General features: G+C 41.0%; 2 protein-coding genes across 2 annotated transcripts in view; one reads left to right on the top strand and one right to left on the bottom strand.

The window, feature by feature from the left end:
* Window positions 1-769: 769 nt before the first annotated feature.
* LOC103481512 (NACHT, LRR and PYD domains-containing protein 3-like) lies at window positions 770-11,292 on the top strand. The gene is made up of 9 exons (XM_008437005.1): window positions 770-799; window positions 2,241-2,532; window positions 2,890-4,690; window positions 5,260-5,436; window positions 6,408-6,584; window positions 7,372-7,548; window positions 7,910-8,086; window positions 8,585-8,737; window positions 9,347-11,292. Exons 2-9 carry the CDS (start codon window positions 2,253-2,255, stop codon window positions 9,351-9,353), a joined length of 2,949 nt encoding a protein of 982 aa, XP_008435227.1. The 5' UTR covers window positions 770-799; window positions 2,241-2,252; the 3' UTR covers window positions 9,354-11,292.
* A 1,482-nt stretch (window positions 11,293-12,774) lies between these two features.
* LOC103481532 (calcium/calmodulin-dependent 3',5'-cyclic nucleotide phosphodiesterase 1A) overlaps window positions 12,775-16,477 on the bottom strand; it is a 44,226-nt gene continuing 40,523 nt past the window's right edge. The window contains exons 15-16 of the mRNA XM_008437055.2: window positions 16,156-16,350; window positions 12,775-16,070 (exon numbers count right to left, since the gene is read on the bottom strand). Of these exons, the coding sequence (XP_008435277.1) occupies window positions 16,024-16,070; window positions 16,156-16,350 (242 nt within the window). The 3' untranslated portion in view covers window positions 12,775-16,023. The remainder of the gene's footprint in view (window positions 16,071-16,155; window positions 16,351-16,477) is intronic.

Genomic DNA, 16,477 nt, shown 5'->3' with positions numbered 1-16,477 from the left:
GAGTCACTGGACTCTGACTGGCCTACTGAGCCGTGACGCTGTTTGAAATGTGCCAGTCCTGAGCTGCAGAGTGACCCTGCAGTCCAAAAGCCATGAGATAGCCATGATGTATGATGACTTATATGACTTATTTCAATTGGTAAGAAGTTTGTTTGTGTTTTTTTTATTCAATCTSACAAAACTCAGCTGATTACATTGAGTCACTGACTTTGCAGCAAACCCTGATACTGAGCAGCAACTATTATTATTATTAGTCTTGTTTTTATTGTATGTTGTTGGGTAAAACTAGGGTGCAATGTAGATGGACTAAACTCCTAAAATGTGTTTTAAACATGAAGAATGTCTTGTTATAAGTCTTGTAACAAGATATTTTTCATGTTCTAAGTGAAATAATCTGCCAGTGCAACTAGCACTTTTTAAAATCAATATTAATGAATTACGTACTTAGAACAAACTCCTATATCTTTCTGAAAAGTTACTTGTAAGTTAGTTTTGTCGTATTTCAAGTACACTCACCTGTTTGCACTAGAAACTAAATCAAAAAGTAAGTTTAGTAAGGCTTGGTGTTTTTGCAGTGCATATCAAGTTAAATCTGAACTTGATGATCTACATTTGTTTCTTTGTAAAGCAAAGATTATCAGAGAGGATTCCTAACATGTTTCAACACATATGTACACACCTATTCAGTAGGAAGGGGGCGTCGGTGGGTCAGGTATTATGAGATCAGGAGAAACCGGTCTGCTTGGCTCAGACTCCATTTGTGAGCAGAGCAGAAGGAGAACCAAAAATCTGGATCAGGGTGAGTGTTTACTCCATATTCTTGTTTCCCTCTTGTCTTGAGAGGGTTTATTCTCTTTGAACTTTTTGGACCACAGTGAATATTTTGAAACTCAATTTTTGCAGTTTAGTCAAATTGAAATGATATATTAGCTGTGAGAAGGGTGGGAGGGGCTTCAGGTGAGTCAGTCATGATAAGATCTGGATAAACAGGTTATTTATTTATTTGGCTTCACTGGCTTTTAAAGAAATATCCCTATTAAATACTTGTACTCGCATAACATGATGGAATTTTTTCTAAACACTCAGCCTTGGCAAAAACTAGGCTTATGGTCTGATTTTTAAATCATGCTATGTAAAAGTACTTRCCATTTGAACATCTATCATATTTTGTCACCTTCCAGTGGTATTTTTGTGAGTCAAACTCAAAGTATTGCATAATTGGGAAGTGAAAGGAAACTGCGGTACGGTGTTGTGATTTGCAACCAAAATATTCAGCAACCTTTATTTCAGTCAGGGCTGCACAGTATTTGAAAGCTCGTAAAGTTGAGGTCATACATGTATTTTGTTAATCATTGAGAGAAAATGTTCTGAAACCAGAAACTCATTTTCAGAGTAATTTCACTTAGAGTTCCTAGAAAGAGTTTGCTGAACCTTCTTTCAGCACAGATTTTATTTTCCGGACTGTAAATTAGTAATGTCTGCCTTAGTCAATTCTGAAAATGACAATTAGCAGGAAGGAATCTCAATATTTTCTACTTACTCAGTGTAACCAGAGAACGATATTGTGAAAAAAACATCTCTAATTTACAGTAAAATACAGGCAGCTGTTGTTGCCAGAATTTTACTGTATAAAAACAGTAAATCCCTGTAAAATTCTGGCAACCACAGCTGTTAGTATTTTACCATCCATCCATCCATTTTCTGTACACCTGTGTCCCTAGTGGGGTCGGGAGGGGTGCTGTTGCCTATCTCCAGTGAAACATTTCAGGTGAGAGGCAGAGTCACCATGGACAGGTTACCAGCCTGTCACAATTTTACTGTAGATTATACAAAGATTTTTTACATTGCACAGATTAGATGCTTCAGTTGTTGTTGCAAACAAACTGATKCATCTGTGTACAGCAAGATGGAGATAATTGAAGATGGAGAAACGTTTGGTGCTCACATCAGTTCTCTTATTGTCAGGCTCTGACATGTCAAGAGCACACGGATTTGCTCTAGACATGATAGAGCAGAGCTGCAAGAGCAGCTGCTCAGACTTCAGTTGACTGCAAATCCATGTGCTCTGACATGTCTATGGTGATGTCTACACACAATTTCATAGCATGTAAATTTTTTGTGCAAGTTTCAGAATTTCTCTCTACAGCAAACTTCAGTGTGAAAGCTGTACACTTTTGAAGGAGGCCTCTGATTAGAAGAAAAACCAAGGGATTTTCTAACATCTTTTCCTCTGATTTAAGTTGTAGGTCGAGATGTGCGAGGATGAAAAGCTTGCTGGCATCCTGAATGATATAGTTGATGAGGAATTTGGTCACTTCAAATGGCATCTAAAGAAAGAGACCTGGAATGGAATGGTGCCCATCAAAACCTCCAAGTTGGAGTGGGCGGAGAGGCGCGACGTCGTGGACCTAATGGTGCAGAAATACCAGTTTGCTGGAGCTGTAATGGTTATGGGAATTATTATGGAAAAGATCAACAGAAATGACCTGGTGAAGAAGCTCAGTGATCTGAGTCCTGAAGCTGCAGTTGAAGGTCAGTAACAGACAGAAGAACTTCATATCCTTCTTAGCCCAAAACTGATCCAGAGTAGAGTCAGATGCTTGACAAGAAACCCTTCATCCTTAGTAAAGACTGGCTCAGGATCTTTAGACCACATAATGGTGGTCTAAAGTTCATTTATTAATAGGCAAAGTTGTAAAATTTTTCCTCTTTACATTTTTCATTTTCATGTTTGCCATTTTCGGTCTCAGGTTTCGTCTGAATTAAATTCTCATGGTCTGTAGTTGCAATGACCCCCTCGTTTAAATAAGTTGACATAAAAACAATAAATTTAGTGTGAGTCCTAATTTGCTGAAGTGTTTCCTCTTGTATCTTTGCTTCTTTGTTCAGATTTTGCTGGTCAGTGTCAACATGACCATAAAGAATATCTGAAGAAGACATTCCAGTGTCTCCGTGAAGGCATTGCAGAAGCTGGAAAGAAAACCTTTCTAAATGATATCTACACAGAGCTCTACATCTTGGATGGAGGAACTGGACAGATTAATAACGAACATGAGGTCAGACAGATTGAAACAGCAACCAGCAAACCAGGAAAAACAATACAACTAGACAACATCTTTAAACCCAAACCTGAAAAAAACGAACCAATCAGAACAGTGATGACAAAGGGAGTGGCTGGCATTGGGAAAACAGTCTTAACACAGAAGTTCAGTCTGGACTGGGCTGCAGACCAAACCAACCAGAACATCCAGTTCATATTTCCATTCACTTTCAGAGAGCTGAACACATTGAAAGAGAAAAGGCTCAGCTTGGTGGAACTAATTCATAAATTCTTTATTAAAACCAAAGAAGTCTGTAGCTTTGAACAGTTCCAGGTTCTGTTAATCTTTGATGGCTTGGATGAAAGTCGAATTCCACTGGACTTCCACAACAAGGAGATCCTGACTGATGCTACAGAGTCCACCTCAGTTGATGTTTTGCTGACAAACCTCATTAGGGGAAAACTGCTTCCCTCTGCTCTCCTCTGGATAACCACACGACCTGCAGCAGCCAAACAGATCCCTCCTGAGTTTATTGACATGGTCATAGAGGTCAGGGGGTTCACCGACTCACAGAAGGAGGAGTACTTCAGGAAGAAATTCAGAGATGATGAGGAGAAGGCCAACAAGATCATATCCCACATCACAGCATCCCGAAGCCTTCACATCATGTGCCACATTCCAGTATTCTGCTGGATCACTGCTGATGTTCTGGAGGATGAGTTGAAGAACAAAGAGGGAGGAGAGCTGCCCATGACCCTTACTGAGATGTACATCAAGTTCTTGGTAGTTCAGATCAAAATCAAGAAGAAAAAGTATGACGGAGGAGCTGAGCAAGATCCAGACGTCAGTAAGATGGTTCAGTCTCTGGGAAAACTGGCTTTGGAGCAGCTGCTAAATGGAAACCTCATCTTCTATAAATCAGACCTCCAAGATTGTGGCATAGAGATCAAAGACGCTTCTTTCTCAGGAGTGTTCACTGAGATCTTTAAAGAGGAGACTGGGATGGGCAAAACCTCGGTCTACTCCTTTGTTCATCTGAGCATCCAGGAGTTTCTGGCTTCAGTCTACATGCTCCACTGCTTCACCACAAGGAACACAGAGGTAATGAAGATGTTCCTGGAAGAAGATGACCACTCATCTTTGTTTTACTTCTTGACTTTTTTCATGACGTTGTCCAAGAAAACAGACCATGGCTACTCACTGGATGAGTTCCTGAAGAAAGTCATGGAGAAATCTCTCAGTAGTGAAAATGGCCACCTGGACTTGTTTGTCCGCTTCCTTCATGGCCTCTCTGTGGAGCCCAACCAAAAACTCCTAGGAGGCCTGATGGGTCAGACAGAGAACAGCCCAGAAACGATCCAGAGAATCACCGACAATCTGAAGAAGATGAACACTGATGATATCTCTCCCGATAGAAGCATCAACATCTTTTACTGTTTGATGGAGATGAATGACCTCTCATTTTGTAAGGAGATTCAACAGCTCCTGGAATCAGGGAAGAAACTCTCAGAGGTCCAATGCTCAGCTCTTGCCTACATGCTGCAGATGTCCGAGGAGGTTCTGGATGAGTTGGACCCGGAGAAGTACAACACAACAGCAGGTGGACGCCAGAGACTGGTTCCAGCTGTGACAAACTGCAGGAAGGCTGTGTGAGTCCAGATGTTTTCATGGTCTGAATGCTGATGCGGCCTTGCTGTCCTCCTGTTTCTTCTTCATTCTTCAAGAGATTGCTTCTGGGCATTTTTYGGCCTTTAACATCTTCCTTCACCCTTTGGACTGTTTCAACCATTCAAATATCTTAATGTTCTGCTCGTCCAGGACAGCACTGTTGCAGCGTTTGGTATTTAGAGAATTTTTTTTATCCCACTTTTATCAGTTCTTGTGTTGAAATTAATAGAAAATGCTGAGAACTCTAGAAAATCTCTGTTTTATATGAAAGACCCAATCATCCAGAGACATTTTTTAAACTTCTAACCCCTCTTCACTCACTCTCCACATGATTCACCTCTTAGGATCTTTAGCTGTTTTTATAAAATCTCTGTTTAGGTTTTATGGAAACTTGGACCATTATGACTTGAGCAACGATTTCTTCTCAAATCCAACCCTTTGTTTCTTTGAGACAATGTACATACCACATGCATGTTATCATATTTTATTCTGTGTTTATAACAGATTGTGTGATTGTAAATACAACTTAGTATTTCTTCTCTAATCACAGACTTGGTGGCTGTTGGCTCTCAGAGACTGAATGTGAAGTTGTGGCCTCAGCTCTGCAGTCCAAACCCTTCCACCTGACTGAACTGGAAATAAGTCAGTTCTGCAAACTGAAAGACTCTGGAATGAAGCATCTGTGTGAAATCCTGGAGAGTTCAGCCAGCATAGTGAAGAGTTTGAGGTTTGTGTTCTCTATTTATCCAATAAAATCAGTCACTAATATTTGTTGTTGTAATTAATAATTTTATTCTGATGTATTATCTTTTAAAATAATATGTTGTCAGAATGTTATTTCTAAAATGCTTTACCTCATAAATTAATTATTTTTTGTTATTTCTGACTTCCAGACTGTTGGAACTTTATTTTTCAGTTCTTCTCACATTAAAATGCTTTTGACTGATGAACAAAAATGAGGAATATAAGTCAATGTCTTCCAACACTTATTGTCATCAAGTAACTTAATGTGTGCAGTATGCTGGATTGGAAGATTAATGCTTAGGTCCATCAGTGTTATGAGGGATATCTGGAAAGGTTAACGTTTTCAACCAATCCATGGAAAACAGGGAAAAAGCGAAGACAGAGCACCAACCATAGCAGCCAAACATAGAAGCCTGATGTGGTACTTCACCACCACATCATCTTTTAAGAATTGCTCCTCCATTTTTTGTCCCATAAGCTCTTTTATSGGCATATTCTTATTCCTCCAACGATTCTTCAGCATTCTCATTTATTGTAGCTTCAGCCACCTCTYAACATCGTGATCTTGTCTTTAGCTTTAGTCCTGGACAGGTTAATCTCTAATAAAGAAGGCATGCTGTCAGAAAACATTGGATTGYTAATCGTCCAGTTCAGGAGCTTTAAGTAAAAATGAGCTTCCAGTGATTTGGATGCAGATAAATAATGATTGCTGTAGAAACTTAGTCCAGACATTGTTGTCTTACACACCACAGGTGACTTAACGATAGATACACTACATCAACCAGCCCACTCTCATACCAGTCAGCCCATTCTCCTCTGACATCAGTTCATCATGTTTCTATAATTTTTACATGCAGTGAATTTATTTAATTTCTACTTTTGTGTTGTTTTTTGTTCATATTTCAGTTTTAACCTGCATCCTGTTGGCTTAACTAACATATTCTCTTTGTTCAGGTTGGAGAGCTGCAGTTTGTCAGAGACCAGCTGGTCTTCTCTGTTCTCAGCTCTGAAGTCCAACCCGACCCATCTGACAGAACTGGACCTGAGTGGCAACAAAGACCTGAGAGATTCTGGAGTGAAGAAGCTCTGTGGTTTCCTACGTACTCGTGTCTGCAAAATACAAAAACTGAGGTCAGAAGCCATGTTTTAGTTTAGAGCTGATGTTTCTTATGTGARACTTGATCTTTGTCCAATTTCACCAATGGACAAATGTTGTTTTCTTGACCATTTGTGTTATTACCCTCTTGGGGAGTTACTGAAAAAGGCTCTGGAAGCTACTGGTTGCTAGTTAGTGATGTGTTGGAGATCTCTGGTGTAACATTGAAGAAGACTTCTGTGAATAATTCAAGAGGAGCTGCATCAGAACCTATTGGCTTTAAATGTCTGACCACCTCCTGCAGAGATGACAGTCACAGGTTCAAAGCTGTCAAAGAYGACAAAGCAGGGCACCAAGACTTATCTGGGCCTCTGTGAAGGTGACTCTCTCAATAAAATGCTGCAAAATGTTCACCTGCAGCAGGCCAGGGTTCAGTCCAGTCTGTGTGTGGCATTAAGAACAAATTAAACCCGAGGATCATGACCATTTGACCCATCACATCAGAGATGTTTTCTTTTGACGTCCTTAACGGTTTTTAGTAACGATGCCAGCAATCCTTTAATATTTGAACCGACACCTATGATMGGTCTGTCTTCCACAGGTTGCTATAGAAACTTAGTCCAGATATTGTTGTCTTACACACAATAGTTTGATACATAWTGTCAACCTGCCMATTCTCCCCTGACATCAGTTCATCATGTTTCTGTGATTTCTGCAGTCAGTGAATTTATTTTATTTCTAAGTTTTTTATTAATTTGTTCATATTTCAGTTTTAACCTGCAATTTGTTGACTTCAGSTCATTTGTTKTAATCTATTTTCAGACTGCAGGACTGCGGGTTGACAGAGATCAGCTGTGCTTCTCTGGTCTCAGCTCTGAGGTCCAACCCCTCCCACCTGACAGAACTGAACCTGAGCCTCAACTACGGCCTGAAAGATGCTGGAGTGAAGGAGCTTTGTGGTTTTCTACAGACTCCTTTCTGCAAAATAAAGATATTGAGGTCAGAAGCCATATTTTTAGTTTAACGCYGATMTTTCTGATGTGAAATTTGTAGGCATATGGCTGATATTTTTGTGATCCACACTGAGGCTCTCCATGGAAAAGTTTTTTTCTTCTTCTTCTCTGGCTTGGTCCAGCTAAAGTTTCTTTGTTTTTAATAAAGCACAAGCAGTTCATCTTCCCAATATCATATTCAACCAACTAATTTCACAGGCATTAACCACGTCTGCAGAGAGAAGGTCAAAAGTTATTTTTTATTTGGATAGAACAATAAAAATAACACTTGGATATTTCTTTGTTCATGTTTCAGTTTTAAGCTGCATCCTGTTGAGTTCAGCTCGCGTGTTTTATTCTTTACTCAGACTGAGCAGCTGCAGTTTGTCAGAGATCAGCTGTGCTTCCCTGGCCTCGGCTCTGAAGTCCAACCCCTCCCATCTRACAGAACTGAACCTGAACTACAACAAACACCTCAAAGATGCTGGAGTCAAAGAGCTCTGTGGTTTCCTACAGAGCCCTGACTGCAAAATACAAAAACTCAGGTGCAAGCTTATTTCCCTTCATATCTCAGTGAATATTTTGGCATAATTAATTTGAAAAACAAAGGTCATGTCTTCTGCTCTAGGAAATATTTTTCCTGAATTTGTTCCTGGACTTGGAGCTAATGTTTAATTCAGTCCCTCTGTGTTTCAGGTCCTAAAATCAGTTTTACATTAAATGTTCTGCATGACGCCATGTCTTTGTGGCTGTGCAATAATTGAAATGTATCTGCATTAATCTACACTTGTTCACATTTACTCAGAAATTCCTCCTAATTTGTTTATTTTCTGTGAAAATTGAATAATTTGGCTGCAGAAGCTGAGCTTGTATTGATGCGTACGCTGGTGGAGCTGATATTTTAAGAGCTGAAGTAAGCGGGTCTTTGTGAACGCAGCAGCATGATGTCATTGACATTAAGTAGCGATCTTTAACTGGTTCTGTTAGGCTGTCTTAACCTGCKTCTGGTTGGCTCCAGCTCACGTCTTGTGTTGTTTATTTAGTTTGGTGAACTGCAAGCTGTCAGAGGTCAGCTGTGCCTCTCTGGCCTCGGCTCTGAAGTYCAACCCCTCCCATCTGAAACGACTGGACTTGCTTTCGAACAAACTGAAGAGGTCAGATGTTCAGCAGCTGAAGGATCTCGTAAAGACTGTAAGGTCAGTGGATGGTTGTGAGTGAGTCCGGCTACRGTCAGYAGTACTGAACCAAACCCAGTCCAAAGCATCAACGCGAAGCTGTAGTGTTTCCAGTAAAGCTGCATGCTGAATGGCAACATGCTTCCTGATTGGACACCCAGACAAGGAGATAGAATCTTGTTGTGTTCCTGTTTCCAGGATTCCAGCTGCCGGTTTTTCAGCATGTCTTCAGACTGCTTGCCCGTAATTGTTCGATCTGTGGTATCATCTTAGATCTGACCTAAGACTGTTTGTTCTCTCTGTTCAACAGAAGCAAACTGATAAAGTTTCATCTTTGTCACTGCTCTGAGATCAGTCTAACTGGCTCTTATTTCACAAACCGTCATTACATTTAGCCACCAGGTGGTCTTTCTGCTGAAGTCCACTCGTCACAGCTGGACATTTGTCTTTCTGTCCTTAGTTTCATCCAGATGTGTTCAGGGACAGCCTCCATGTTTATTAGTCAGCTGACGTTTTAATGACAATGACATCACCAAAGTGTTTTGTGAAGCTGCATCAGTGACTGTCAGCTGATGAAGAGGCTGGAAGCCCTCACCGATCTCCTCTGTTGCTCCTTTCTCCTCTCTGCAGGGCGTAGTGATCTCGGAGAAAAGAGAGAAGCATCGCTGTGTCCTGATGACCCTCCTGATGACCTGCTTGAAGAGGCAGTTTAAGAGAGATTCACTGTGATGAACTTTGAGATGAAAGATTTTTTTTATCCTGTTTATTTTCTCGTATCTGTTTTTTAAAGTTTCCAAAACGTTCTGATTAAGGAGACGTRAGTCGGCTGATTCCATCTCATCAGAGCAGATGGTACAGATCCAGGCTGGAAAAAGGATATGTTATTCATTCAGATCTTAGTTTTATATATATATATATATACTTAGTTATAAACCTTAGTTATCAAACAAGATAAACATATTGTGTTAGTTCCATAGTTATTGCTTGCTTTATTGCTGATACATAGCATATGGGTGTCCTAAATAACTTCTACATTGATTCACCTTATTATAATGCACTTTGTTCTGAACAATATGCACTTGGGGAAACGTTCTGTTGGTGTGTGCTTGTTGTTGTATTGGGGACAGATATCTGCTGCAGTCTCACCCAGCTGGTCGTATTTATCTAAACCACTGAGTCACAGCTGATTTTCCACATATTCCTTTTCGTCCTACCCTTCGTTGGGCATTTTTTCTGCCTTGACACTGTCATCTAGTGTCTGATATTTAGTGATGTGTTTTCTGTGCCGAAGCTTYGGAGCGCTTGTCGAGTAACCCAGGAGGATTTTTATGAAGCTCATATCGAGGCTTGTGTTGCAGGAGCTGGCGGTGAAACTTGAAGCGTCGTATTCGGGGCGTACCGCACGACCGACTCAAGAACTGGCTCGCCAGTTTGTGAATCCAAAAAAAAAAAAAAAAAACATGGCAAAACGCTCCTGTTTCACCCGTCACATTTTCTTATTTTAGGATTTTGTTGCGTGCGCATTTGCAATTAATTTGCGCACCTTTTTGATTCCTCGAATGACTCGAGTACCTCAATTATGAAAATTCCTCGAGGAAAATGTACCTGCCTCGAAGCTTTGTTAAACTGTGTTCTATTATTTAGCCCTCTGTGTTCTGGCCGGGTCATTATTTGACCTGGCGCTCTCACGTCTCCCTATGAGTTGTTGCTAAGTGCTAGCAGCATAACGTCAGATTTTCTGGGTTCTTATCGTTTTCTGTGGGACCAGTAAGCATTTTTAAATTAACTGGCATGACGGCCTTTCTCCTCCCGTAACTCCATGTTTTGAGAGAGAGAGGTATTTTTCCACAGGATTCTATTAATAACAATAATCGCTGGAGTACTCAATTACTAAAATATTCCAGTCCTCAGACCCTCTCCTAAGGTTCACACATAGTAATAATAAATCATTACTTGTCAAAATTAACAAAAACAACAATGAGGATCCTGTATTCTAATTTCCTTCTTATTTCTGATGATTTCAAATGTGAAGGATCAAATGAGCTGTAATGTGTCTTTGACTACTGACAAAGCGCTTCATCTGTGCCCTGTGAGCCTGAGCACAGCAAAGGTTTTTATTTTTAAGTTATAAACAAATAAGATCCCAAACAGGCTTGGGAGTTACAATCCTCTCTCCTCCATTGTTTGATATGAACAGATTAAGTCTAWAATCAGAATTTATGTATTAGTATCACAAACATTTTGTGTTTGTTTATTCAGTTTAAGGCGTTGTTTGTTGTTTTCACTGTGCCTGTGTTACATGCGTCGTTCACTCGATGTTGCAGTGGAAGCGAATGAAACGCCGCSGTGCGTCGGCTCACGAGTCGAMGGAAAACCTCAGCGCTTCATGAAGCTTCATCTCGCCATCACTGCTGATATTGTGTCTCTTTGGATCGATGAAGATTAAATTCAAAACCAGCTCCACTTTGTGGCTTCATGACTTTTGATCTGAACTTGATTCAACTGGAAAGTTTCTGTCTGATTTATTTTCAGCTTGCAACTATAAAACATGTGAAATAAAACTTGATTCAACAGTTTCCAGACTGCAGTTTTCTTCATTCTCATGCAGTTTTTAGATGGTTTTTTCATAATATTTTCTATAGATGTTGGTCATTTTATCTACTGCTGCAATGAGCTCAGTGACTAAATGATGGTTTATTAAATTAGAGATGCAGCTTTTTTGATTATTTTATATCAAACATTTTTTATTTTCTTCTTTATGAAGGTTAACATCTAAAACGTAAAAATAAAGTTTATTGCACTTCAGCATCTCCTTTAGTTGCATTGGAAACACTTTCTGGAGCAGCTCAGGGTGCACCAAAGATTMTTCTCTGAACCCAAACCTGCTGCYGTTTCTGTGGCCGTTCCTTTGGTCACCGCCAGTTCACCTGCAAACATCCATCTGTTTTAAGGCATAAGAAATTATTTTGAAAAGCTTCAATATTTTAGTGAAAGGCTGCAGGAAGGAAGATCATAGCAGCATTCAGGAGGAACATGAGATTAAAACATCACCTGGTCCACAAAGGTCAGATCAGACAACCAGCATTAAACCTTTGGTCAGGGTCAGGGGTTACGGTTAGGAGCCAGCACCTGAGAGGGAAGTACATCAGGCCCAAATAGTTTGAATTTCTTTTGTAATCCTCCCCTAATGGATCCTGTCTKGACGGATTAAAGCATACATGTCAAACTTGAGGCTCGTGGGCCAAAACTGGCCTGACGTGGCTTTTTGTGTGGCCCTCGAGACTCCAGACACTAAATTACATCAAACATCCACCCAGTTTTCTGTTATTTATTCTGTGATTGTGGAAAATCACGGAAAATCAACAGATTTCCGCATTTTTTCCCCGCTAATGCGTAACTGTAAGTTTATTGCAAATTTTCCACAAAAAAAAAACATTGGGTTTAACTGACTATCAACTCCCACCTATAGGTGGCAGTATTTTGTACTTTTGCGACACCGCTGCCTCAGCCTTATTTGACATCGTTATTAATTTGTTCATCATCGACACCAACAATTAACAAAATCACTACAAGCGCCATACATAAATGCAAATATTGCTAAATTCCTTGAAACTATTTCTAAACAAGTTCCACAAAACGAGTTAATTGCAAAAACAAAACAAAAAAACTAAACTAAATCGCAAAATCATGAAGGGACTGAGCAATATGAGATGTTTAATTTTAAGTAGTACTTCTAATATTCAGAGACAGGTATTTATTATTATTTTAACAGTTTATAATGGGTTTTATCAATACATTCTGGCATGGCCRGCCCTTTAAGAACATTTATTATCTTGATCTGACACCAAAACGAAAATGAGTTTGACACCCTTACATTAACGTATCTGTCATGCAGAATCACAGCCAAAGTATTTAAGTGTTTACAGTAATTTAAAAAGGTTATGTCTCATCTTTGGGAATATTTAGTTACATTTTTTTTGTGAAATGCCTGTGATACAATCTCAAAGATGGCAGAAGGTCACCAAAAATGTAGAAAAAAAAGATCAGAGCAAAGAAGCAAGAGTTTAGGATGTTTAATACAATAAATGACTGTACAGCAGACACACACACACACTCTCTCTCTTTCTCTGTGTGTCTTGCTCGGCCTCCCATCCCAACATACACGCTCTGTAACACAACGAGCCAAGGAAACACAACGACCACAGCAAACATCGCATGAACAAACACAGTGATCTGAGCATCTACAGAGCCTTCACTGTTGGTCATCTTGGCTTAGCGCTTGGCTCTTTGGCCATTCATGTGGAAACCAACAATGACCTCCTCGCCATGGTAATACTGCGGCGGTCCCGTCATTTTTCACAGTCAGCAGCTGCAACGGTAACACAGAGAAGAGAAACTGCCCGGACGACGAGCTGCTGTTTTAAAGGAGTAATCTGRTTATTTTCAGATGACTGGGGCCGCCACTGATCTGTCTCCATGTGGAGGGCTCGTCTCTRCAGTTCACACAAGCATGGCACAGATCATAATATTATGCTATGGACACATTGTCCTAAAGAACAAGAAGACATTCCGTGCTGTAGAAAACATCTCATGAAGAAGACACAACGCAGTAAAATCCAGACCACCTCGCTGTTGCTGCTCTGCTCCCCACCTGGACTCGCAGCAATCTGTGTTGCCAGAGTCAAGCGTTACTTTGACAGCACAAAGCGCTTCGTGTCATCCCAGGAAGAACTAACGGAGTTGTGACAACTGCTGGGTCTCTAACCAGAGAGACGCAWGATAAGAACCTAGGGGCGATAGAGTCTATTGAATTCAAGATGGTGTYGAACAGCCACATTTATTTTTATGAGTTGTTAAAATAAATGGATGTCTGAAGCGTCGCCTAAATTGTTCAGCTCTTACATTCCTCTTCTTCGTTTAAGGCAGTGCGCGTTGTCATGGACCGATGGACGAAGGACTCAGACTGAGGCTCACAATCAGACAGACCAGTATCCGATGACAGAGAAGTTTTTATTTGACTGAGACTAAGACAGATGCAGAAAGTCCATAAATAAAAATATAAAGAACATCTGAATGAGAGACAATTTAAAATAAAGGAACACAGGAGGAAACCATGGATATGAGAAGAGAGGACAGAGTAACCCCGTGTACYCTGGATAATAAAGTAGAGAATGAATTTTGGGAATGCAAGGGTTAAGTGAAAGCAGGATGTGAAGGGTAGAAGAAATTAAACAACATCTTAGGACATGAAACACAAAACAAAAACTGAGACGTGYCATCTGAAATAGCTGCTGAGCTCAAGGTCAACTGGACTTTCAAAGGTCACGAATGAAAAACCCACAAAGRTCACTGACATGACTTGAAACGGACAAAAGTAATAAATAAAATTCCTTGAAAATGAACCACTGAAAATCAGACGTTTCTTCTCAATCGTGTTTCAGCAGAATCGTTTTAAAAAGCCGACCGGTGCAACATGCCTGGACAAAAATGATGGTACCTGCAACTTCATATTTCTGCTGCTCAACTTTTTAAGGTAACAACTGCAATCAATCTCTGTAAGCGTCAGTGAGGCTTCTGCACCTGTCCACAGGGATTCTGCCACATTCCAGGGCAAACTGTCTGAGGTTTGAAGGGCGTCTTCTCCCGATGGCGTATTTYAGCACMWAGACGTMCTATTGAATGTAGAAGGACAATTCAGAACAGTCCAATGTTTTGCTCCTAGCCATTCTTGGGAGATTTTAGCTGTGTTTTGTGTCACTATTGTGTTGGAAGACACTMGGCAGCGTATTTCTCTCCAGAACGCTCCCTTGAGATTTAATTTTATTCTGCACAGATTTYAGAGGAAGCAAAGCAAARCAGCCCCAGAACATTACCCAGCCTCATCTATGTTTGACAGCAGAGACTGTGCTCTTTTCTAGTTCTGCTTCATTTTTGTGTGTGTGAATGAACAAACAGCCGATATGTCCTGTGAAAAAACTCAAATTTTGTCTCATCTGTCCAATGAACATTCTCCCAGATGCTTTGTCAATATGACAAAAACTTCTCCACTTGTAATATTATTCACATTTTGCTAATCTATTGTGATTTTCATCAATGCCATATGAGATGGAGATCATTGGAGACAATTTTTTTTTTTTTACAATTACATTGAGTTTCAGATTTCACACCAAATCCCAGAGGAGTTGAAAAGCAGGCTTTATGGATGCAGAGCAAAAAGCGAATGAGGAAGTTAAAACTACATCTATTGATCACAATACGCAACTATCAAACCTCAGACCTCACCGTGTCGGACCGTGCTGCCATAAAGACCTCTAAAGGGGAGCGGCAAAAGCAAAGGAGGTGGACTAGTGGTGCTTTTCAACAAGCATGGTGACATGCAGGACATGTTATTGTAAAATATCATCTCTGCTGCCTGGAAGTTGAACTGTTAGCATCGGAGCATAGCATTGCTGTCATGAGCCTGTCGTACAGCCACAGCCTTCAGTCAGAGGCCTCTTCTAATTGGCTGCAAGACTTGATTTGATTTGATTTGATCCCTCCTGCCACATGGATGATCTGAGTTACAATATTTACTTTTTTAATTGACCAAAGTTTCTGCACAACATTGAAATGGAACTCAGGTAAAGTGGTGGCGAACGTTGGCAGACGTCGAGGCCTGAAGAAGATATCAAAGTAATTTAAGGAATTTAAAAGCTCGTTTGCGTCAGCATACTTACATCGGCTTTGTTTACTTTGATTCGACGAGCATCTCAACACAGCAAGGTCTTCCGTCGCGGACGCGGAGGTGTGACTGGGTGAATGCGACATACCTGAAAATGTGAAGTTGGAGCAGAGAGCAGAGCAGTAGCGACGCCTCACTCCCACCACGGATCACTGACGGCGCCTAAACAGAACCACACGCCCGCCGACGTCACCGCCACGGCTGCTTCTTAACAGCTTCGTGTTTCATTCATCCTGATAAACGACATTTTGTCTGCGGTAATCGTGAACTGGGATTCGCCAGCCATCACACACTCTTTGGTTTTTCCAGACAATTTACCTCTGAGCCTGACAGAAAACGAACCAGGAAGCTGCTAAGAAGCCATGATCTGAATGGGGGGGGGGAAGATGGTCACTCCAAAGTATGATTTATCCACATTCACTTGTAAACAGATAATCTGGAGGCCCTCTGGGGGCCGCAGAGGGGCCACTGAGTCAGCTTCTTTACACAGAAGAGTCTAAACCCTAGTGGTTACTGCAACCGAGCTGCCTGTTGCCATGGTGATCTGCCAAAGTCAGATTAATAGAGGACTTGTAGTTTTGCGTCATCAGGCATTTTCAGGCACTTTGTCATCCTCCTCTTCCTCCTCTGCCCCTGCAGAAAGTTAACGCGGTAGTGTGTGAGTTTTTATCCACATCTGGAGTTAAAAAAGCTTTTTTCTGTCACATCGTCTTCATACCGTTCCAGGTCAGGTGGTCCGCAGCCGTGTGGTCAGGTGATTCATCATCGCACTTTTCAGCTGGAGCGCAATCGTCTGAGTTCTGCGCCGGATCTGTGACGCCGTGGCCAGACGAGGCCTGAGACGGGGCGTCCGAGCCGATGTCTTCACCTTCGTCTTTCGCCTCGGTCTCCTCTTTCTCCTTCTTGGCCAGCTCTGCTCCGGGAGTAAAGACACAATCAACGAGGTCAACGAGAAGCGTTTTAAAAGCTAAAGATCAGAACTCTGCAGGTTCAGAATAACCCTGGGCTGCCATGAAATGATGACGGGAGCAGAAACTGCT

Source organism: Poecilia reticulata, linkage group LG2 (assembly GCF_000633615.1).
Source record: "Poecilia reticulata strain Guanapo linkage group LG2, Guppy_female_1.0+MT, whole genome shotgun sequence".
Lineage (NCBI taxonomy): Eukaryota > Metazoa > Chordata > Actinopteri > Cyprinodontiformes > Poeciliidae > Poecilia > Poecilia reticulata.
This window is presented reverse-complemented; position numbering and strand designations above follow the sequence as displayed.